General features: G+C 41.2%; 1 protein-coding gene across 2 annotated transcripts in view; it reads left to right on the top strand.

Moving 5' to 3' along the window:
• The first annotated feature begins 5,617 nt into the window (after positions 1-5,617).
• The window catches only part of P3H2 (prolyl 3-hydroxylase 2), a 164,330-nt gene continuing 144,765 nt past the window's right edge, over positions 5,618-25,182 (top strand). The window contains exon 1 of one of the 2 annotated variants that reach the window (XM_008009514.3): positions 5,618-6,378. In XM_008009514.3, coding sequence (XP_008007705.1) covers positions 5,908-6,378 — 471 coding nt within the window. In that variant the 5' untranslated portion in view covers positions 5,618-5,907. Of the gene's footprint in view, positions 6,379-6,609; positions 6,628-25,182 lie in introns of those variants that run through there. The other variant, XM_073023752.1, reaches the window with a different exon arrangement.

Raw genomic sequence — 25,182 nt, 5'->3', positions numbered from 1 at the left:
CTGGAATGCGGCAGCTCCTGTTTGATTTTAAATGTAAGTTAAATATTAATTTTTCTAAAAAAAAAAAAAAAACTCTCTTTCTCCAGGGAGGGCTTTCTCTCTCACTCTTTTCTGTTGACAGATTGTTGGTGGCTTGCCTTTCACGCTGACTTTTTGGAGGAAAAAAAAGTCTTCAGATGATTCTATTTGTGTAAGAAAAAAATGTCTCCAAAACAACTCCCTTGTCACCAGCATCAACAGCAGCTGAACAAGGCGGTGGGCTGTTGCACAGTGATAATTATTCCTTTCATTTCAAAGGAATCAAAGATGTTTGGGGCAAGCGAGAGCCCTGGTTACATGTGATCAAAATATTGCTTTTGGAAAGTCTTTAGTCTACTGCTGAAGTCCGAGTACACTTTTATTGTTCCAAAAATATTTAGTAGAATGGAGAAAAGTTGGTTTTTTAAAACTAAGCTGACTTGGAGAAAATAAGAGGCCCTTAAAAATCTCTTCTGAATTCCTACTTGCTAATGGTTCTCTAAAGCAAGACAGTGCAATTATGCTGTTGACTTGTAAACAGAAGTCAAAAGGAAATTCAAGTTCTGTCAAGACTCATTCCAAATGTAATAAAAAGGGCTCTGTCACCCAGAATCTCTTTTAATGTTTTTGGATGGATTCTCTTGTGCTCTGGTTATTCTTAGATTTTTATAAAGAATAGGAACAAAAGCAAAATTTCAGTCTCCCAGTTCATACTTATCTTAGTAGAAATGTCAACATTTTATGTTCCAATGTCATCTCTTCTCAAATCATATTTCTTTCTTTCTTACTGTCATGTGCTTTTTTCTTTTGCTTTTTAAAAAAGAATTTACAAAAATGCTATCACCCACTGCCCCATGACATCTAGCATATATGTTTTATATTTTGCTATATCAAATGAAGCATTGTACTCCCACTACTGCCTACCTGTGGGTCTAAGTATCCTCCTTTTTGAATTAAGGGAATTAGACGAGCCTTGCAATGCTCAAACTATGTTATATGCCTCAGGCTTGGCACCGCTGATACATTAGACTGAATAATGATTTCTTCTAGGTAGCTGTCTGTGTATTGCAGGATGGTCAGCACCATCCCTGGTTCTACCCACTAGACACCAACAATATGAATGTTCCGACCCACCGCGCCCCAGATACGACAACCAAAAATGCCTTCAGATATCGTCAAATATCTTCTGGGGAGTACAATCACTCTCAGTTGAGAACCGCTGCTCTAATTGAAGCGGTGATTCTTAAACTTTTGTTAGTATCTGCATCCCCTGAGAAACTGGTAAAAACATAAAGGCCCAGACTAGATTCTAGTTCAAAAATCCAGAATCTCCATGATTTTACTAGCTTTTTAACAACACAATAAAGTCTTAGAACCATTGTTCATAAGAAATCAGATAATAAAGTATGGCCAGCACATCATCAAGGAACAAGTTAGAAATGCACATCTGAAAGCTCCACCCCAGGTTTCGTGAATCGGGAATTGTGAGATGGAAGTCAGTTCATTAGGTAAGAAAAAGTACATTCTTGGCATACTCTACAAGAAGTTAAGGAGTATAAGAGACTCGTGGACGACTGTGCGTTCCAACATAGAGTAAATACCACTGGGAGAGCATGACCTGGAATCAGCTTCTTTGCACTGCATGGCTCTTATTACCATAGGGTCATGAACTACTCTTTGTCCTGATCCAGCCTCAAAAAGCAGATCAGGCCGGGCACGGTGGCTCACGCCTGTAATCCCAGCACTTTGGGAGGCTGAGGCGGGCGGATCACGAGGTCAGGAGATCGAGACCATCCTGGCTAACACGGTGAAACCCCCATCTCTACTAAAAACACACAAAAAATTAGCCAGACGAGGTGGCGGGTGTCTGTAGTCCCAGCTACTCTGGAGGCTGAGGTGGGAGAATGGTGTGAACCTGGGAGGCGGAGCTTGCAGTGAGCCGAGATCGCATCACCGCACTCCAGCCTGGGGACAGAGCGAGACTCCGTCTCAAAATAAAAAAAAAAAAAAAAAAAAAAAGAAGAAAAAAAAGAAAAAAAAAAAAAGCAGATCAGATTGGCTCTCTTGGAAGGGAATATCTGGGGGACTACACAAAACCCTACCTATTCCCAAAACCCTACCTATTCCCAAAACCCTACCTATTCCCAAAACCCTACCTACTTACTCATGAATTCTACACAGCACCTGGAGCCCCAACTCATAGACTGATTCTTTGGGCTGTGGCATTAGCTGTAGACCTGTGGTTCTCAACTTTGGCTTCGTATTATAATCACCTGGGAAATTTCTAAAACTCCCAGCGCTCAGGTCATATCCCAGACCAATAAATCAGAATCTTTCAGAGCAGGAGCCAGACAACAATACTTTAACTTCTTAGGTGATTCTAATGTTCAAGCAAATTTGAGTTGTCAATGAATAGTTTCTCTCAAGTCAGGCAGAGATTGTAGGCAAGGTAGTAATACAAGGTATATTACTTACTTACTACTTGCAGTAAGATTTAAGAAATAAGGTAGTAGTACATGAAGAAGGTTTGAAAGAACCTGGCTGGCCGGGCACGGTGGCTCAAGCCTGTAATCCCAGCACTTTGGGAGGCCGAGACGGGCGGATCACGAGGTCAGGAGATCGAGACCATCCTGGCTAACACAGTGAAACCCCGTCTCTACTAAAAAATACAAAAAACTAGCCGGGCGAGGTGGCGGGTGTCTGTAGTCCCAGCTACTCGGGAGGCTGAGGCAGGAGAATGGCGTGAACCCGGGAGGCGGAGCTTGCAGTGAGCTGAGATCTGGCCACTGCACTCTAGCCTGGGTGACAGAGCAGGACAAAGTCTCAAAAAAAAAAAAAAAAGAAAGAAAGAACCTGGCCAATGTGGGTATCAGTAGGACATGGTTGCAGTCTATAGGCTATTGACTGTGTGCTAATGCCAATTCTTTCCCTAAGTCTTTAGATCCTTCCAGTCAGAAGCTATTTTTGCAACCTCTGTATTCCCAGAGCACTTTCTTTTCTTTTCTTTTCTTTTCTTTTCTTTTCTTTTCTCTCTCTCTTCTTTCTTTCTTTCTTTCTTTCTTTCTTTCTTTCTTTCTTTCTTTCTTTCTTTCTTTCTTTCTTTCTTTCTTTCTTTCCTTCCTTCCTTTCTTCCTTCCTTTCTTTTTTTTTTTTGAGACAGAGTCCCACTCTGTCACCCAGGTTGGAGTACAATGGCGCAATCTCGGCTCACTGCAACCCCTGCCTCCCAGGTTCAAGTGATTCTCCTGCCTCAGCCTCCTGAGTAGCTGGGATTAAAGGTGTCCACTACCACGCCCAGCTGATTTTTGTATTTTTAGTAGAGATGGGGTTTCACCATGTTGGCCAAGCTGGTCTCCAACTCCTGAGCTCAGGTGATCGGCCTGCCTTGGCATCCCAAAGTGCTGGGATTACAAGCGTGAGCCACTGCGCTCAGCCAACACTTTCAATCTAATCTAACATGTACCACATTCTATCTTGTATTAAAGCTCTATACATCATATATATCAAATTTGTTTCCTATACAGTACTGTGAGCTTCCCAGAGATAAGAATTCTGACTTACTCATCTTCTCTTTCACCTAGAATATTTACTTTAAGAGTAGGCATCAAAAAATGTTAATTGAAATATATTAAGTGATGTAGAAATGTCACCAAATGTACAAATAGAATGTAGCAAGGAATCCTGGCACTTTGCCCTCAGTCCCACAGCAGGAGTTCCTAACCTGATGTGCTTCAAAACCTTCCACAAGTGGACTGATAACCCTGGACTAGACTCCAAAATCTTTATCTGAAAACAGAGACAATCTCTAGAGAAAAAGTCTGGGCAGATGACTGATGTACTAATTCTGGAACACTGACCATCCAAGGCATTCAATATACATTCAGCTCCAAACTGGAGCTTTTTCATCAGCGATATGAGCTGAATTAGTAATGTTTGGTGGAAAAAAAAAAAAAAGAGCATGATTCATCAGTGTCTCTTGGAATTACACAGCCAGGGCTGTTCATGGCCTGAGTGGTCAAACCTAACAAAATGAATGAAGGAATGAGCATGACTCTCTGGCAAGCCCCTCAGCATAGTGGTGATTCCACACAAAAGTCTTCTTCGGAAAAATCACAGCAACTAGATACTTTCGTGGGTCTTTTTCCCGTTGCCTGTCCCTCTGCTCACCATTGCAGGGACTGAAAGACTGCTGAGATTCTCACAGGTAGGAGAAGACCTCAGAAATGCCTCCAGGAGGCAGGCTGGGATCCAGGGTCCAACACACACTCTTGTGAGAGTGTGAAGCCAAGGAACATGAAAGAGGGGAACACCTTGGCTAAAAACGTATTTGTGATAGAGGAGAAGGGGAGGAACAGGAAGCCTCCAGCTAGTCATTTGGAATCTGGCAACCATTTCTGTCAGCTTTTCCATTCCTAGATTGATGCCCATTGCTTAATTCCTTAAGGTAAGGGATATACTAAATTGCCTCTTTGTTCAACTCTTACAATAAGAATTTCCCTCTCCCCTCCAGCCCTGTCCCCTCTCCTCCCCTCTTTTCCTTTTTTTTTTTTTTTTTTCTGACGGAGTCTCACTCTGTCAACCAGGCTGCACAATCTCGGCTCACTGCAACCTTCACCTCTGAGGTTAAAGCAATTCTCCTGCCTCAGCCTCCTGAGTAGCTGGGACTGCAGGCATGCGCCACCACGCCCGACTAATTTTTGTATTTTTAGTAGAGAGAGGGTTTCGCCATGGTGGCCAGGCTGGTCTCGAACTCCTGACCTCAGGTGATCCACCCGCCTTGGCCTCCCAAAGTATTGGGATTACAGGGGTAAGCCACTGCACCTGGTCCACAGCCAGAATTTATTTCTGAATAGCATTTCACGGTTAGGCGTCTGGCGGTTTAACAGATGAGGAAACTGAGGCCCTCAGTTGCCAAGGTCACACAGCTGGTAAACGGACGGAGCCAGAATGTGAGTACAGCTCCTCCTGCCTCCAAAGGTTCTCTGGGCCCTGTAACACCACGGCAGCACAGGAAAGGCAGGCTATATATTGTTCTTCCCCTGGCCCAGCGCCCTGATCCAATGCCCGGACACACATCCACACAAAGTGGGACGAAAAGGTAAGGGAGAGCCTTCCCCAAGAGAAGGAGCGGCAAGCTTTGATTCTAAAGGGCCTGGGTTGGGTCCGTCCTTTGCCGCTTCTCAGCTGTATGCATTTGGGCAAATCACTTCTCAAACCTCCGCATCTGGGCCTACAGGGCCTCTGTGACTTTATTTATTTATTTATTTATTTATTTATTTATTTTTAACTTTAAGTTCCAGGATACATGTGCAGACTGTGTGGGGTTGTTGCATAGGTATCCATCGCATCTATGGTTTTATTCAGTCTGAAATGGCGTTCCAGGCTTCGTTAGAAGGTGAAGAACTCTGCAAACTACGAGGCCATACACAGATTCCCTAATACGAGGAAGGCCCTAACTTGCTAAGCTGGATTTTCTTTATTTCCCACAAAGAAGGCTAATACTATCCACTGTGCAACTAGAAGGGACCCCTCGTGTAAAGCGCCTCGCCCCGGCTGGCCTCAAGCGGCGCTAGCTCTCTGGCTGGCGCTGGAGTGTGCCGCCCCCGGCAGCCCCGCCGCGGCCGCAGGGAGCCTGGGAGAGCCGCTCTCGGAGGCTCCGGCAGCAGGAGGAGCGTGTGAGCTGTGGGCGTCCCTTTAAGAGCGGCTGGCCAGGCACGGCCTCCGCCTCTCCGTACGCGGAGCGCCGGCGGTCACCTGGGGCTCGCGGGGTAGCCAGATCGCGGCGGGGTCGGCGCGCTTCCCCGAGCGAAGGTGGGAGAGGGGACCCGGACGGGAGGTGCCCCGAAGCCCTCTTGAGCGTACCCGTCCCGCGCCTCTCTGAGGCGGAGGATGCGGGAGCGCATCTGGGCGCCGCTGCTGCTGCTGCTGCCGCTGCTACTGCCGCCGCCACTGTGGGGCGGCCCCCCGGACAGCCCACGCCGGGAGCTGGAGCTGGAGCCCGGGCCTCTGCAGCCTTTCGACCTGCTCTACGCCAGCGGCGCGGCCGCCTACTACAGCGGAGACTACCTGCAAGCGGTGCGCGACTTGGAAGCGGCGCTTCGCAGCCACCGGCGCCTGCGGGAAATCCGCACGCGCTGTGCCCGCCACTGCGCGGCGCGCCACCCGCTCGCGCCCCTCGGCGAGGGCCCCGGAGCCGAGCTGCCCCTTTTCCGCTCCTTGTTGGGGCGGGCGCGCTGTTATCGCAGCTGTGAGACCCAGCGCCTCGGGGGCCCCGCATCCCGCCACCGCGTCAGCGAGGATGTGCGCAGCGACTTCCAGCGCAGAGTGCCCTACAACTACCTGCAGCGAGCCTACATCAAGGTACCCACACAGCGCTCCTCCGCTCCAAAGACCCTGCGGCCCGCACAGGCTCTCTTGAGCCCTCCCTGCTGCCCCCGTCATCTCTGTTCAGTCTTTCAAATTGGGTCTCCTTAAATATGTGTCTCCGTTTGTCAATCCAGATACCTGGTGGCCCTGTCTCTGTACGCAACAATTGATTAACTTGGACAAGTCTTTTTCTCTCTTTCTCAGAGTCAACTTCTCTCTCAAAAAGAGGACTGTCCTGATAAGGTGAGGGTTAAAGTACGTATTCAGCACGAATTCAAGAGGCGTTGACAAAGCTGAATCTAGTACAAGTTATCTTCTCCCTGCTCACCTCCCATTTCTCTTCTGTCTCCTCTCTCATCCTTCCTATACTGTAATCTGCACCTTTTCTCTGAAGTTTAAAAGAATCTTCAAAATAGTAAAGTTGAAAGACCTGTTCCAAAACAAATTTCTCTGTCTTCTCCCCTTCACCTACAAAAAAGTAAAGATCAAAGGTTAAAGAGAAGGTGTGCTTGGAGGAGGCCAAGCTGTTTGAGGCAGTCTCAGTCAAAGTATCCATCCTAAGTGTTGACTTTTTCTCCTTTGACAGAGGGCTTCCGTTTTCTGGTGGTAGGCGTTGGACTGGGTTACTGGGCATCAGTCCTCTCCTTCTAGTTTTATTTTTATATACCTATCTTACCTCAAGTGAGTGACAGGAGGTATAGTGTGCATACTGACATATTTTTCACATACGTAACTTTGAAGATCTCTCTGGATGCGTCAGCAGAGGGAATTTGAATGAGTTCTTCAGCCTCCACTGCCACTCACCCAATTTTGCTTCAAACTGACACTCTTAACCCCTCTTTCTGGTTTTCTATGTTAATATATCAAAGTCTCTTCTACAACTATTGGAAAAGTGGAAGCTTTGGGGTTGGTTGGTCATGCTAGCCAATGGACCAGGCTGCTTTGCTTTGCTTTGCTTTTCTGTTTTTGATGGAGTTTTGCTCTTGTCACCCAGGCTGGAGTGCAGTGGTGCAATCTTGGCTCACTGCAACCTCCGCCTCCCAGGCTCAAGCAATTCTCCTGCCTCAGCTTCCTGAGTAGCTGGGATTACAGGTGTGCACCACCATGCCTGGCTAATTTGTGTGTGTGTGTGTGTATTTTTAGTAGAGACGGGGTTTCCCCATGTTGGCCAGACTGGTCTCGAACTCCTGACCTCAGGTGATCCACCCATCTCGGCCTCCCATAGTGCTGGGATTACAGGTGTGCGCACAGCCGGACCAGGCTGCATATCTAAGGAGATGAAAGTACGTACCATGTTCAAATATCCAAATGCCTTTTGCAGCTCATCCCACAAAATCTCTGCCCTCATATGTGGTGGGGGTCTCTCAGATTGGCAACTGTTGGTGGAGTGCATGAAATTTCAACTAAGTACAAATCTTAACCTCCTGTGTATTGTGGCTAAGGTGTTGGAGTTCACTGGACTAGTATCGTGGGCAAGAAATGAGGAGAAAGCCTGAATCCTTTCCAGGACTCGTCTTCTACTTGCTTGTACCTCCTGATTGCTAAGATATATATGCAGTATAACTCTGATTTCTTCTAAGTGATTTACACAGTTTCTGGTGGTCTCACAGAAATCAGTCAACACCAGGCAGAGAGGGGTCCTTGAGTGTCTGACGGTGACGTTATCATAAGCTAGTTCCCAGAGAAGAACATGGGTGGTCCCTGTAGCTTGCTCCTCCCGGGAGTCTCAGATGTGAGGTTAGCAGTCCTGCTGTTAATTCTGTCACAAATTTTGGACATATTTTCCTTTCTCATATGTGGAGAGAGAATACATATTCATGGTCAGTCCTATAAAAATAAATAACCATGAGGTAACTCTCAATATGTGGGTTTCCCTGGTTCTGGAATTCTGCTTGCTTCACTGCTAATGTTAGCATTTGTCAGTCATTTCCCCTCCCGCTCCCTGGTTGGAGGTCAAAGAAGCTGAAGCCATAGGTCTAACATACCTCAGATTTTTGTGGTGAATTGATTACAGGAACAAGTCACACTCTGTAAGTGAATTACTGGATGTTGTCCGATGAATTAATGAAGTTTAAGACGTTCTTTCAAAGGTGTGTGGCTTCATGTGTTCATTTCAGTTCTACCAGCAGTATTTCTGAGAGCAGAACAGGTCTTGCATCTTCTCCCTTACTTCTCTTCTCTGGCAGTTTCTTGGATCTCCGTAATTGATAATCTCTTAGGAAGAAAACATTTTTATCCCTTTGGAAATTCATTTTTGAAAGTTGGAGTTTGTGAACATCTAAAAATGCATCATGGATTTTCTCTCCCCTGCACCCCCCTCCCCCAGCCCCCAAGAACTCCACAATTTTAGCCTTTTCTTGACTTCCTTGGAATTTCACTTATGAATATGCACACACACCATCTTTTGCGACTGAAAAAAAAAAACTCTCTCAATCAATAAAAGAATATCCTTGAGCTTTGACAGGTCTGGATTCTAGGGCATTAATTCCCCGGCGTTAGGATGAGGAACTCCCTGCGTGGGACTGGATAGGGTCATAGTGCCCTGTATTGCTGAATTGCTATTGACATCAGTGATCCAGTTTGCACTTTAAAGGATAATCCTGGACCAGATCAAATTCCGTGAGGGAGGACTGGAATGCTTCATAAAGCTAAGAAAGTACAATTATTCTCAGCTAAGAGATTTTCCAACTATAGAAGCTCTCAAGAGATGTTGCTTCTCCCCCAAATCCTGCTGAGTGGGCCTCCGATGACAGCAGGTTATTCGTGCTGGTGTGTTGGAGGGGAAGAAGGATGAAGAATCATGAAATCTGAGACCCAGAGTTCAATTTCTTGGTTCACAGATGAGGAAAGGGATGTTTCTAAATGTTGAACAGAAAGGTAAAGAGGTTTGCTCAGTGTCACATATTTAGTGGCATACCAAATGATTTGTTGAAATGAGCACAGGGCTGGGAGTCAGGAGTCTGGATTCTTCCAATAACTGATTCCCATAGCTTTCCTATGCTCACCGGCCTGTGGGTTCACATCAGGGCCCAGAGAATGCTGCATACCCCAGGGCTATCCTTATGCCAGATTTGGACAGCTCCAGGGATGAGTATGTCCTTGTCTTGCAGGGTAACAGATACTCACTGTATCTTTCATAAGCCTTGCTCTGTTGAATTTTCTCAAGGCCTGGCATGTTGGGAATTTGCCTAGACAGCTATGAGGCAGTAGTTTCACCTGGCTCCTAGCCATACTTTTTGTTTAAAGGCGGGGTGAGACTCTTCAAACTTTTGATTTTTATCATTTAAGATTGTTAGAGATAACCCATGATTCATAGCCTAAGATGTAAGATATAGCTTTTATCATTGCATTCTCTGCTCAGAAACCTTCAGTGACCTTCCTCTTGCTACCATATAAAGCTCAAACAGTTTACCATAGCATCCACAGCGTGGCTCCCTCTCAACCTTCCCAGCCCTATCTTCCCCAACTCTGCCACCCTCCAGCCAAAGGTAACAATGAGTGCTTTGTCTTATGCCTGACACTTCTGCATCTCTTGGCCTTGTTTAGCCTTGGGAGGTGTAGAGGCTTTAGAATAGGATAGATATGGGATTCATTTTTAGTGTTCCCAATCTCTATCTGTGTGACTGTCAGCAAATTACATCAGATTTTTCAGCTTTAGTTCTCCCATCTGCAAAATGGGGAAATAATGGGACCTACACTTTTAGGTTAAGTGTAAGAGATGAGTGATATCAAGCACCTAGAATAGGTCCTGATTCTCAGTAACCATTGGAGACATGTTTATTCTTATTATTAGTTAAAATAATAGACCTTTCCTCCTCCTCTTCTACATGTTCAAATCATAACATCCTAAGAAACGCACCTATTTCTGTGAGTTCTTCCTTCACTCCATCTACAACTCCCAAAAGTACATCATTTCTCCCTTTTCTGAATTCCCACAGCAACAAATTTGTTCCTCTTCTGTCATTTTTCATTTTTAACCTCATTTTGGAAAAACTGATAATTTTGCTATTACTTATGTGAGCTTCTTGAAATCAAGAATTGTCTTAGTAATTCTTGCATCTCCTAAAGCAGAGGTTCCCAGATTTGGATGAATGCTAAATGGGTAATTATTATTAATCATCAGGGGCATTAAAATGTGATTTAAAATTAGAGATAAAGGCTCAATAGGTCCGAGCTGGGTCATCGGCAACCATCTTCCCTCCAAATACCTAAAGCTGGGGATGGTAGCAGTAGACGTTCAGTGTACGTTTGTTGAATGAATAATAATTTGGTTCCATGCATATGAAGTGTTGTTGAGGAAGATTTCTGCACAGTGGCAGGAGGTTTTCTCACTTTAGTAGTTTGGCTTCCGGGCTGGTCAGTTGGGAGAGAACGTTACAGGACTGTTGACTCCCTGACTTCTCACTATTTTCTACTGATAAGTTCTGGCTAATGTTGCAAACTTTCACCCCCTTTCCCACAGCCCTTTTTCTTCTTTAGTTCTTATTACTTAAAACTGTACTTCAAAATACCCTTGACATAGTGTACTTGTTTCATGTACAATTCTGGAATTTAAACAAACATGAGGGATATTTTTCTTTCTTATCTGTGTCCTTTGTAATCAGGAATGGTTTGACAGGGTCTGTTTTTTTTTCTCCCACTTTTCCCAGCCATTTAAGAAAAAAAAAAAAAGAAAGAAAAGAAAAGAAAAAAAAAAACTAGTGCTGTTTATTTATTCATTTTTCTACTCAAAACAAGCTTACCCCTGCTTCTTTTGTCTCTGGATTGTTGCTTTGTTCCATTTGACCTTCGTTTTTCTTCTTAGGATTGAAAGGAAGGGGAAAAATACAGACACACTTACATTGGGCAATCCTGTTTTGGTCCTAGAGTCCTCTCTTGAAACCTCCTGTATCTTGATCATAATCTATTTGATTAGGATTCAAAGGAAGGGGAAAAATAAAGACACAATTACATTAGGCAATTCTGTTTTGGTTCTAGAGTCCTCTTGAAACTTCCTTTATCTGGACCATTATCTTTTTGATTAGTGGTTCCTAGGGGAAAAAAAAGTAAACTCTAGGAACTTCCTGACTCTTACTCTGTTTCATCAACTGCTATCTCTTTCTAGAACGAATGCCTTAAAAAGAAATTGAAAACCCAGACAAGTACACCATATAGATCTTATCAGTTTAGAATAAAAATGCTTTCCTGAATCTCGTATTTAAATTTTTTTACATATTTGTAGAATATGTATATTTCATCTGCAAATTATTTCAAATAGAAGGTTGATTTCACATCTTCTTGAAATAACTGTTATGAAATTGCTCTAATGGTTATTTCCTCAAAAGATGAAGCGTTTCCCCCCTTTCTTTAACAACTGAACACTTTTTTTGTGCTTAAATCGTCAAAATGTACGGGTCACTATCTTTATGTCTCACTCCTTAGGAAGAAAACCTGAGAGATTGTTCCTCTGGCTAGTTTTTATGTCCTGTGCGCTAAGGAATTAGAATTACAATTGTTCCTCATTGGGATTGTCCCATATTTGAAAGCCTGGTCAGCTCCTTACCAGTCATCCATTGCCCTTATAAGTGATATGTGCCGCAGAGGCTTAAAATGTAATTAGATGAGACTGGGCCCGGTGACTCACGCCTGTAATCCCAGTACATTGGGAGGCCGAGGCGGGTGGATCACAAGGTCACGAGATCGAGACCATCCTGGCAGCCAGGCGTGGTGGCGGGCGCCTGTAGTCCCAGCTACTCGGGAGACTGAGGCAGGAGAATGGCGTGAACCCAGGAGGCGGAGCTTGCAGTCTCAGTCTCGGCTGAGACTGCGCCACTGCACTCCGGCCTGGGTGACAGAGTGAGACTCCATCTCAAAAAAAAAAAAAAAAAAAAAAAAAGTAATTAATTAAATGAGGGCAGCAACTGCTAGCAAATATTTTCCCATGGTTAATCAGCTTGGTTAATCAGGGATTCCTTCCTAGCCTTTAACAAAGGAAATTAATAAACTGCTCTCTCCCTTTCTTCATAGACCTCATCTCTTCAAGTCAAATGGATTCTGTTACTAATATCATCTGCTCATTTATAAACTCCAAAGGGGTAACTGTGAAATTCTCTTGGAAATGCTTGATAAAATGTCAACTTCCTCATAGGTGAGACTTGATGCATTTTGAAAGATGGATAGGTTCACCTAAAATGAAAACTTACTGGATTTGACATAATGACTGTTCTTTTGTATTGCTAAGGAATTAAGTAAAGTGTAGATTTCTTAGAGTCACAGATTTTAGAGCTGGAAGAGACTCCAAAGGAACATCTTCAAGTCAAATAACTGCTTTGGGGCAGTGACGTAGAAGTGAGGGAGGGAAGGATAGCGATTTTGTTCAAGAAACGTAATCTAACAAGAGTGGAAGTGGTAGTTATTAAAATTTACAAATGCTATAGCTTGAAAGGCCCTCCAAGATCGTGAAAAAATCTATCCCTGTCACTTAACAGATGATGACACTGGCCTCACAGATTCTACAACAAATCAAGAAGGGCCAGCAAATGGAGCTTGCTCCAGAATGTAGGTTTTCTGACTTCCAGTCTCCTGCTCTTTCCAGCCTCTATGTAACAGTCATGGCTACCTCCTTGAGGGGTGGTCTGGTGAATCAGTGGTGCACTTGAGACCTGCAGTAAACCCATTGCCTTCAGAGACAAAGTGGACATAAGTCACATGTTCCTGGACTGCCCCCTCCACCCTGCACTTTCATTCACATGATACATAAGTTATTCAGCCAAGAGTCACAGTTGTCTGGTGGAAAATGTTGTGTTTCTCGTTAGGAAAAATAATTTCTCCTGTCTTTTTTTTTTTCCATTCATCTTTCTTCTATAATTCTTTTTCTGTATTTTTCTTCATCCCTCCTTTCCTGCTGTCTGATTTTCTAGCTGAGTATTTTCCACCAGACCTTGTCATCATTTGCCAAATGGCCTACACATATCTTTAAAAAAAAATAATTTGGTGTCAGCCTTCTGAGTGGCATTCCTAGTGTTGTGTGTCTGTTTTGCTGGTTTTAGTACTGAAGAGGACTGCAGACTGTTGTTGAACAAAGCTACTTCTTTTGACCACGCTCCTTTCTGTTCTACTGTACTATATTTTTTCCTCTAGTTGTTTCTCGGTTTTTCCTTGGCCCTCCCCCTGCATTGTCCTCTTAGTGGTCTACACAATGAAAGCACATCTGAAAAGAAGACAGCAGAGGAGAAAATGGGGAAAGAGAAAATGTTGGTAGACCTAAGGTCAGGTTTCCAGCTGTAATAAAGTAAAAGTCATTGAGCCTCTTATTGAATCTGATAAACAGTCATAGGTATCTACTTTTTGATACTGTTTTTATGTCACTTACCCTCGTGTGTGTTGTGCAAGACCTGGGTATGGGTTGGAGGAAGATGTTCCCCACCAACTCTCTATCTTTCTGCCACTGCCCCCCTGCCATAGTCATAAAACATCAGTACTCCAACCATTGCATTTTATGGATGGAAAAATAAAGCTCAAAAGAGAATTGAGTTGATTAAAGTAAATGCAATCAAATGGAAGATCCAGGATTAGAATCCGGGAACCCAGACACCCTCCAACCCCTGTGACATTGCCATTGACCACTAGTTGTAAGATCCACACTAGAATAGGGTTCCTCCCATTAATGAGCTCACTTCTAATATAGAGGATTTCAAGTGGCACATAATTATAACAAGAGACCCATGGGGAAAATTGTCAACCATAATTCAAGTTATAGGATTATTTTTATTGCACTCCCCATTATTCCATTAATGATCAAGTGACTTAACCCTAGGTACATTAACGATTTCAACAAGTTTCACTTTTCTCTCTCTGAGCATCTTCCATGAATTCCTGTGAATTGAAGTGGCTGGACCAGCTTAATTATTTAGGTTCCTTCAGGTCTGTGATTCTGACATTGAGGCTGTCAAGAATATTGTTTATGGCAAGAATTCATGCATCAGGTAAATTAGATGCATGGGATTCTTTACAAAATTTTCTCTGTCTTTGAAAGTTCATAAGAAAGAAAGAGTCACATTCAAGTGAGTAATAGGAAGACCAGAAACTGGTTTCATGGAGGAAGTGATGTTTAAAATCTTTTATTCTAGAGGGGCCAATGCTAGTTTCCAGATTGGGGTTTTGGATACACAGATGAAAGCTACAGTGTCATTTCTATATAAAGTATATTAAAATAGAGCCCCTCTGATGGATTTTTTTAAAGGCATTCTTTCTCCCCACCCTTTACCACCCTATCTTTCGGCAGCTGCACCCTGCCACATTAATGGAACATTAGTATTCCAGGCATCCATTTTACAGATGGAAAATAAAGGCCAAAAGAGAACTGAGTGGCCCAAACTTTACAGCACCGTAAGAGAAGGACCAGGATTAGAATCCAAGAATCCTGACTTCCATTTCTGTGAAATTGCCATTGACCACTGTTTGTAAGGTCCACTGTGAAAACACAAGCTTAACGAAGTTAAAACGGAACACACAGCATGCCACTTGCATTGTTTGCTAAATGAAAGAGACCCTGAAATAAAAGCCACAATCTTCTTATGCAATGTTATTTCTTGCACTACTGTTCTGCCTACTTCTGGGAAAAACTCAGAAACAAGAACGTGAGTCAATGCTGTTTCCCAGTTAGCTTAATGAAAATGAATGAGGCAAAGGATCTTCTTTGGAAGGGAAGTAGAGGGATAGGAGCCAGAAAGGGGGAGATCCAAAACGTCAGAATTTCTAGAAGTGCAGAGCTATCAGAATGATCCTGCTGGAATTCATTATCTACAAATATTAGATTCAGTTTTTGTGCACATAGCGGAAAACTTCTGGGAATTGCAGTTTAATTGTACTGGGACCCTGGAAAGGAATGTATAAAAGCAAAATGCGTAATAAAATAAATGAATACAAAACAAAGAAACTGTTAACACATCTGGAAGCACAGGAAATTTGAGCCAATTTTGACATATTCTTCTTGCCTGAATGCCAAATTTGTAAGTCTGCCAAAATCAATAGATTTGCATAGAGAAACTGACACACAATTAAGACCCCAGGCACAGAGAATTACCTTAAAAACAGATTTGGCTGTTTTTTGAAAAAATGAGCTCAAATTATGGTATCAAAGACTAATCCAGTAGACCATACAAATTATTTCTCCACGGAAGCATATGCTACTTTAAAATAATATTTTTATTTGAAATCCAGGATCAACAATCAGCATTTGATTCTAATACATGCTATTTATAAATGCCACCAGGGACAGAGACTTTCACAGTCAATCATTGTTTCTATAGGATTACCAAGGGCTCAGTTAAACAGTGGGGTTTGCAGGTTTTCAGGTCAATAAGCATTTCAGTCTGGGTTTCTCAACCTGGGCTGATTGATATTCTGCAATGAATAATTCTTTGTTGTGTCAAGCTGTCCTGTGCATTTTAGGATGGCCAGCAATATTCTTGGCCTTTTTGTGTTATATCAGTAGTAACACATTCCACCCCTCTCCGAGCTGTGATAACAAAAAATGTCTCCATATATTGCAAAATGTCACTTGGAGGTCAAAATCACCCTAGATAGAAAAACACTGATTTTAACATTTAGCCATATTTAAGATGACTGGCCCAAGGGTTGTGGTTCATGCCTGTAATCCCAGCACTTTGGGAGGCTGCAGAGGGTGGATCACCTGAAGTCAGGAGACCAGGACCGACCTGGCCAACATGGTGAAACCCCGACTCTACTAAAAATACAAAAATTAGCAGAGTGTGGTGGTGTGCCTGTAATCCCAGCTACTCAGGTGACTGAGGAGGGAGAATTACTTGAACCTGGGAGGCAGAGACTGCAGTGAGCCGAGATCACGCCACTGCATTCCAGCCTAGGCAATAGAGCGAGACCCTGCCTCAAAAAAAAAAAAAAAAAAAAAAAAAAAAGACTGGACATCAAGGTTAGATAGTTAGATAAGGACAATTTATACTGGATTATACTAGATGACAGTTTGCCCACTGATGAATTATGATGTTTATTTTAAAAGTTTGGCTGCAGCTAGATATCTTTTAGAGGAGAAATCTATTGGAAATAGAACTTCTGTCTTCAAGATGCAAAGCGCTGGGCTCATATCCCATATCTAGTTGTCCGTAGCTGCAGTAGCTCAGCTTATAGAAAAGATCAGATAGCTTTCTCTACTTATTGTCCCAACATGATGAGACAGGTTGCTTTAATAGTACAAACTAATACATCTTAGTTTTGAATTTCAAACTCCAGAATGACTATATTTCTTATGCAACTTGTAAAGTTCCCAAACCCAATTATTTAAAAACGATCCACTGCAACCTGTAAGTTTTCTTTGGTTTAGCTCTGTGTCACATATATTCTTAGGAAGCAGCTTGTCATAAAACAAAAATGCCAACTCACAGAAGACTGCGAAGTGGGCGAAATAAGAGGAGGTCAGGTGAAAGAAAAAAATATTAGAGAGAAAAAGAGAGAGGGAGGGAAGGAGGGAGCCAAAGAGTGATACAGAAAGAGAGGAAGAAGGATGAAGAGATAATGAACAAAATGAAGCAAAGGAACACCAAGAGCAATCAGATTGAAGTCCAAAGGTTTCAGGCATGAAAGGAGTCTCACTAAAGAAAACTAGGATGTTTCCCACTCTAATATCTGCCTCTGTTGTAAAATTAATAATTGGGAAACAGATGTCTGTCTTTCTTCCACTCTCTATTGCTGTAAGGCCATATTCTGTTGAGACACTTCTGCCTTGCTGAAGTGCAGAACAGCAGAGTTAATCAGCTTCTTCAGGAAAGAGAAGGAAATAGGCCGGGCGCTGTGGCTCAGGCCTGTAATCCCAGCACTTTGGGAGGCCGAGACGGGCGGATCACGAGGTCAGGAGATCGAGACCATCCTGGCTAACATGGTGAAACCCCGTCTCTACTAAAAATACAAAAAAAAAAATTAGCTGGCCGTGGTGGCGGACGCCTGTACTCCCAGCTACATGGGAGACTGAGGCAGGAGAATGGTGTGAACCCAGGAGGCAGAGCTTGCAGTGAGCCGAGATCACACCACTGCACTCCAGCCTGGGTGACAAAGCGAGACTCCGTCTCAAAAAAAAAAAGAAGGAAATAATTCCTCCGGCTAGAGATTCCACATGCACAACACTGAATGTTTACCAAATGATATAATTCCCCTCTAAAAAAACAAAAACAAACGAAAGGAGAAAGATCCCAAATAAAGAATACTAGCTATTAGTTTTCATTAAATTGAACTCTTTTCTCTATCAGCAGTTAAAAAAAGTACTGAGGCCTTTTAGATGTAACTTTCTTTTTTAAGGCCCTGGAAATATGAAGATGAGTAAGACACTCCTCATATCTCCAAGTAAGTCACAGTCCACTGAAAAAAACAAATGTGTATATAGCTATAATATTGATTAACATAATAAACAGAGGCACTCCTATGTGATTATGTAGTGTCAATTCAGAGATGTTTTGTATCAAAACAGTGAAATTAAATATGGGAAAGAAAAATTAAAGATTTACAGGCTGGGCATAGTGACTCACACCAGTAATCTCAGTGCTTTGGGAGGCTGAGGTGGGAGGATCACTTGAGCCCAGGAGTTTGAGGCTGCAGTGAGCCATGATTGCACCACTGCACTCTAGCCAGGGTAACAGAGCAAGACTCTGTCTCAAAAAAGAAAAAAAAAATTATAGTGTGTGAAACCTGCCATTTAAAAAATACTGGTAATTTTTAGGCTGGGCTCAATGCCTCATGCCTGTAATCCCAACACTTTGGGAGGTAGAGGCGGGAAGATTGCTTGAGTAAAGGAGTTCAAGACCAGCCTGTGTAATATAGTGGGAACCCCATCTCTAACACAAAATAAATAAGTAAAAATAAAATACTGGTATTTTTTAATACTTAGATAGGAAAAAGGGGATAAAAAACAAAAAATACTATTGGAAACAGAGACAGTGAAAAATTTGGAGAATTAATTTAATCAGTAGTACAGGCAGTTTTAAGAATAAATTTGACTAATCATAGCTTGTAAAAGAATCTATACTATTCTGAGGCTTGAAAGAAATATATGTATAGTAAGGTATGAAACAATGCCTTCTAGGGAATTTTACTAATAGTTATAAAATCTATTACCTCAAAGCTAAATGTAAGTGAATTGTAGCTTTAAAGATTTTTTAAGTTTGATAAGGGAAATGTCATTTTGCCATTTCAGGTTCCTTTGAAATTCTAGGTGAAGCTCAACCTTCCCTTTTACAGTTCTCCAGATTGTTCACCTTCTTTGTGTCTCAATTTCTATCTCGGTGAAAAGGTAAATAATAAAAATTACCCAACTCATAGGGTTGATGAAAGGACAAAATGAGGAAATATCTGTGAAAGTCATTTATGAGGGATAGGATACGTAAAATTAGGAGCGAGAAAATGGAGAAATTAAAATCTCTACTCATAGACTGGATTATTCAAACAAAAATGCTATGAAAGCACAACAAGAAGAAAATCTTCTATTGCTTCACACAGCTGAAACACAGGTCAAAGAATCTTCCTACTTTATCAAAATAACATGGCGAATTATTTTTTACCTCAATAGGTATAAATGTCTATCTATCTATCTATCATCTATCATCTAAATATATTTCAAGAAAGTCATTAAACTAATAACGAAAAATGGTTTGTGTATGTACAGAAAGAATCAGACTAAATATTCATATAGAAAAAATTGTTAGCCTTTGAAGATCATATTATATTATCTTCTTGATGCACTTTGTTTACAAACAGGTTATAAAGAAACTTGAAATGGCAAAATGACATTTCCTTTAACAGACTTAAAAAGCCACTGAAATCAAACACTTGATCTTAGTTTTGAAGGCAGTTATTTTTTATGACTATAGTTATTAGTGATAATGGATATTATTGACTATTACTATGTACCTGGCATTATGCTAAAAGCTTTATGTAAATTTTCTCATCAAGTTCTTTCAACAATCGTAAGATACAAACTCTAGTATATTCTTCATTTTTCAATAGGGATACTGAAGCACAAAAGATTAAATAATGTGTCTGAGATTATACTGCTAGCAACAGAATCAGAATCTGAATCCAGATTTTTCTGATCACAAATCCTGAGTTGTCATCCACTTCCCATAGCTTGAGTTTTGACATCAAACAGATACATAGTCAAAAAAAGTTCTGACTTATATCAGTTGTCTGAGACTGTATGAAACTTGTCTACATGAATCAGAATTTTCTATCAGGAAAATGGTGATAATCACACCTATTTTACAAGGTACTTGTGAGAAGTTAAAAAAAAAAAAAAAAGGTTGTTCCTTGCCTCATAGCTTCTAGGCAGGTGGTGAATTTCTAAGAGAAGATGAAGGGCAAAAGAATATTGAGGCAAATATATCATGATATGTGGAGAAAATAATTACATCTATAACAGGTACAGAACACTAGGGGACACATAAAACAGGCACTTGACCCATTCAGTGTCAGTAACTGGCTTCACGTTCAACACTCTGCATTGCAGCACAGACTTACCAGCCTCTTTACCATCAAGATAAAACAAAAATCATCCTCTTAATGGAAATTCGAGGCTGTGTGTTTGCTATGTTAAGAAATGTTCTTTTCTTTCTTCCCCACTAAATTCTCCCATTCTCTGATTTCACAGTTTCCTTGAGATTGTGTCCTCTTCTTTGTATTTTTTTTTTTTTAAATGGACTCTGTTCAAACACATTCCACATCTTCTCTGTTTCATATTAATAGATAAAATCTCTTTCCACAGACACGTCTTGGGAATTTTAAACCTCTGTAAGCCTCCTTCCTACCCTGATTTCTTGTACCCATGGGAGATGACTTAAGTTTGAGAATCAACAAACATTTCTTCATCATAGACACCGAAATGAAACTGCTTTTTGTTTAGCAGTCAGGTAAATGGGAGAGCAGCTCACAAAAAGAAGTAGAGGGTTACTAGTCTAGGAATCAAGCAATTTAGGCTCTCCACCCAGTTGTGTCATAAATAGCTTTCTCTAGTCCTTGGGGTTTGCATTTGGACTAGGGCAGCACTGGGCCAGTTGCTTAGTAAGAGCTCTTCTGCATCTGCCAGCGTGAGATGCTAAAATACTTTAGCGGACTGGTACAGCAAGCCAACAGTCTACCTGTGGAAACAGAACATTGATGAGATTATAAAATAATGGAATATAAAATGCAATGGACATAAAATAGTTTAAAAGGTTACAGGAAAGGAATGACTTCCAGTGTATCTAATGCTGGTCCTCAACTTGGGGCAGTGAATCACTTTAAAGTAAAACCTGAAAGGGAGTCGCACAATAGTACTTTAAGAGGACAGAATAAATTAGGCCATGTTCAAGAAAGACAAAGAAGATAGATAAAAGACTCAAAACCATATATGAGAAACAGCTGATATAGAAGATGAGTAAGCTAATGAAGAAAAGACAAGCAACAACAACAAAAATCTCCTTTTGGAAGTTCAAAAAAGATTATCATTTGAGGCGATTATTCCTGATCTTTATGGCACTGAAGAATGGAAGTGTTAGGACCAAGTAACAGAAATTACGGAAAACAAGATCTTGGCTCAAATATGAAAGACTTTCCTAACACTAAGAGCTATTCTGAGATCTAATAGGAAGTCCTAGAGGTGTTCAAACATGAGTCAAACAAACACCTAATGTAGAGGTTGTATTTAAGGTGCAAGCACCAGAGTGATGTTGAAAATAGTGAGATTGAAAATATTTTCCAATCCAAAGTCTGTAAGACTCCATGATTTTGTGAAGTGAAACTTTGTCTTGTACCCACAGAAGGGATCATTGAAGTCTTTTTCATTGAAAAAGTCGTACAGTTTTCCATCTTGCTTTTGAATTCTAGTTAATGTATTTTAGGCCATGGTTGCCAGCCTACTCCCTATAAATAATTACATAATGCAAAAAAGAAAAGAGGAAAAAACAGTACCAAGGCCCTAAAACACACATGCCAGAACACACATGCATGCAACATTTAGCAGTAATAATATTCACATGCGTGATTGACATCAGTCCTCTGATTTTTGACTCATGTCTCCATGAGATGACATCTGAGATGGATTTAGTTGTGGTTACATAGTACCCCTGGGGATTTTAAGTTAAATTTATTGCAACTGATCGGGACATCCATGCTTAGGAATTGAAAGTAGATATGCTTCTCTGAGCAAATATATCGTGATATACTAAGTAAAAGCAAGTTCATTTATAGAGGCTTTGCAATCCTATTCTGATTTGCTTCCTGTATGTGCTGTCCAGAGGCCAGTCTTTAAACCTGGTTGTATACTACACTGTAGTTCATTTCTCAAACTTTTATACTGTTAAAGAAATTTAAAGGGTATTAAAATATTAAATGTTTTAAGATAATATTTAAAGAATCCCTTTATCCAGCTCCCTCCTCTTTGAAGTTCTTCCCTCACTCTCTAGTTGGGGTAGAGGGGAATGGGTGGAAGTCCATGCTGTCTCTTGGACCAGCTGACATAAAGGTGAATTGAGCCATGGTTTTTGCCCCATGCTGTTTGGCTGGAGTAGAAGAGATATTATTATAAATATTTCTGTTCTGCTATGCCTAATCCTTTGACTAGAGAGAGCATGGTTTCTAAACAATCTTTGAATGATGATGATGATGAATATAATTTGGAATGGATAAATCTCTAGCAGAGTTTTGTTACCAATACTTGACCACAAAAAGCTACTGAAGGCGGGGCACAGTGGCTCACCCCTGCAATCCCAGCACTTTGGGAAGCTGAGGCTGGCGGATCACTTGAGGTCACGAGTTCAAGACCAGCCTGGCCAACACAGTGAAACCCTGTCTCTACTAAAAATGCAAAAATTAGCCAGACGTGGTGGTGGGCACCTGTAATCCCAGCTAGCTGGGAGGCTGAGGCACGACAATCAGTTGAACCTGGGAGGCGGACGTTGCAGTGAGCCGAGATCGCGCCACTGCACTCCAACCTTGGTGACAGAGCAAGACTTCATCTATAAAAAGAAAAAAAGGCTACTGAAAAACCTTTCTAATGTTGAATAAAAATCTCTAAGTCAACTTTGTCACCACCACTAAATCAACCGTAAGTAGGTGAACCGGATTGTGCTATAGTTCATGTCAAGTAGTTGAGTGTTCTTTCCTACCTCTGCCTTAGAAGTACGGAGAAGTCGCAGAGCTCTTTCAGCCTTGCCACCAGCCTGCCCTTTCCCTTGTTTATGTGTCCGTAGATGAGGCTCCTCCAGGACATTGTGATTTAACTCTTCGTAAATAAATACAGATTCGATTGTCCTGGTCCACTTTCCCAATAGGATAGTTAGCAAAGGTTTCCCTAATGTGTTATTTATGGAAAATCAATGTACTCAGAGTTTGGAATAGGAAAAAAAGTTTCTAAGTAATAATTTTTTTCCTGTAACTCATTGTTCCTGATTAAGTGTGATAGTCTTATGATCAATACCTCCTAAATTCCAGATTATTATGTGTGAATCTTTGACCTAAACATTTACATATGGCTGATAGTACTATTTGAGTCTTGGACGTGATGGAAACTCATGCTTGTTGAATTTGAATTGTCAGTTCTCCTGGGACATAGGTTTGTCCATATGATTTTACACATAGCTATTTCAAAAACTAGCCTACCTGGGAAATATTGCAGGTTTGGTTCCAGACCATTGCAATAAAGCAAGCCTCACAATTTTTATTTTTTGGTTTCCCAGTGCATATAAAATTTGTGTTTACATTATAATTTAGTCTATTAAGTATGCAATAATATTATGTCTAAAAACAATGTACATACCTTAATTTAAAAAAATACTTTATTGCTAAAAATTATCTGAGCCTTCAGCAAGATACAGTCTTTTTGCTGGTGGACAATCTTATCTCCACGTTGGTGGCTGGTGACTGATCAGGTTGGTGGTTACTGTAAGTTGGAGTGACTATGGCATTTAAAACAAAAACGAAAACAAAAAAACAAAGTTTGTCCCATTCATTAACTCTTCCTTTTATGAGCACTTTCTCTGTAGCATACTATGCTGTTTGATAGCATTTTACTCACAGTAAACTTCTTTCCAAAGTGGTCAGTTCTCTCAAACCCTGCCACTGCTTTATCAACTAACCTTACATAATATTCTAAATCTTTTGTTGTCATTTCAGCAGTGTTCACTGCATCTTCACCAGAAGTAGTTTCCACATCAATAAACCACTTTTTTGGCTCATCCTTAAGAAGCAACTTTTTATCTGTTCGAGTTTTACTGTAAGATTTCAGTAATTAACTAACATCTTCAGGCTCCACTTCTTGTTTTAGTTCTCTTGCTATTTCTACCACACTTCCATTACCTTCTCCACTGAAATCTTGAATTCCTCGAAATCATCCATGAGAGTTGGAATCAACTTCTTCCAAACTTCTGTTAATGTTGGTATTTTGACCTTCTCCTTATGAATCACGAATGCTATTAATGACATCTAGAATGGTAAATCCTTTCCAGAAAGTTTTCAGTTTACTTTGCCCAGATCCACCAGAGGAATCACTGTCTATTTCAGTCATAACCTTACAAAGTATATTTCTTAAATAATAAGACTTGAAAATCAAAGTTACTCCTCTGTTGCAGGCTGCTGAATGGATGTTATGTTGGTAAGCATGAAAACGACATTAATCTCTTTGTTCGTCTCCATCAGAGCTCTTGGGTGACTAGGAGCATTGTCAATTAGCAGTAATATTTTGAAAGGAATCTTTTATTCTGAGCAGATAAGAGTGGGTTTAAAATACTCAGTAAACCATACTGTAAACAGATATGCTGTCATCCAGTCTTCGTTATTCTATTTATAGAGCACAAGCATAGTAGATTTAGCATAATTCTTAAGGGCCCTGGGATTTGGGGGATGGTAAATGAACATTGGTTCAAGTTAAAGTCACCAGCTGGATTAGCTCTAACAAGAGAGCCAGTCTATGCTTTGAAGCTTTAACATTGGTATTTAACTTATTTTTCTCTAGCTAAGAAAGTCCTATGTGACATCTTCTTCCAAGAAGATGTTTTATCTACAATGAAAATTTGTTGTTTAGTGCAGCCACTTTTATTAATTATTTTAGCTAGATCTTCTGGATAACTTGTTGCAGCTTCCACATTAACACTTGCCGCTTCATCTTGCACTTTCATGTTATGACGACGGCTTCTTTTTTTAGACCTCATGAACCAACTTCTGCTTGCTTCACACTGTTTTTCTGCAGCTTCCTTAGCTCTCTCAGCCTTCCCTGAATTGAAGAGAGTTCGACTCTTGCCCTGAATTAGGCTTTGGTTTGAAGGAATGTTGTGGCTGATTTGATTTTCTATCCAGACCACTAAAGCTTTCTCCATATCAGCAATAAGGCTGTTTCACTTTCTTATCGTTCCTGTGTTCACTGTAGCAGCATTTTTAATTTCCTTCAATCACTTTTTTTTTTTGCATTCACAATTTGGTGAACTGATGCAAGAAACCTAGCTTTTATTCTGTGTTGGCTTTTGACCTGTCTTCCTCAGTAAACTTAATCATTTTTAGTTTTTAATTTAAAGTGAGAGACATGTGACTCTTCACTTAACTAGAACCCTTAGAGCCATTGTGGGATTATTCATTGGCCTAATTTCAGTATTGTTGTGTCTCAGGGAATAGGGAGGCCTGAGGAGAGGGAGAGAGTCAGGTGAATGGTGAGTTGATAAAGCCGTCAGAACACACACAACATTTTTCTATTAAGTTTGCCATCTTATATAGGCATGGTTTGTGGGGTCTGAACCAATTACAATAGTAACATCAAAGATCAGTTATCACAGA

Source organism: Chlorocebus sabaeus, chromosome 15 (genome assembly GCF_047675955.1).
Source record: "Chlorocebus sabaeus isolate Y175 chromosome 15, mChlSab1.0.hap1, whole genome shotgun sequence".
Lineage (NCBI taxonomy): Eukaryota > Metazoa > Chordata > Mammalia > Primates > Cercopithecidae > Chlorocebus > Chlorocebus sabaeus.
Note: the sequence above shows the minus strand (reverse complement) of the source record. Positions and strands in the feature narration are given on the sequence as shown.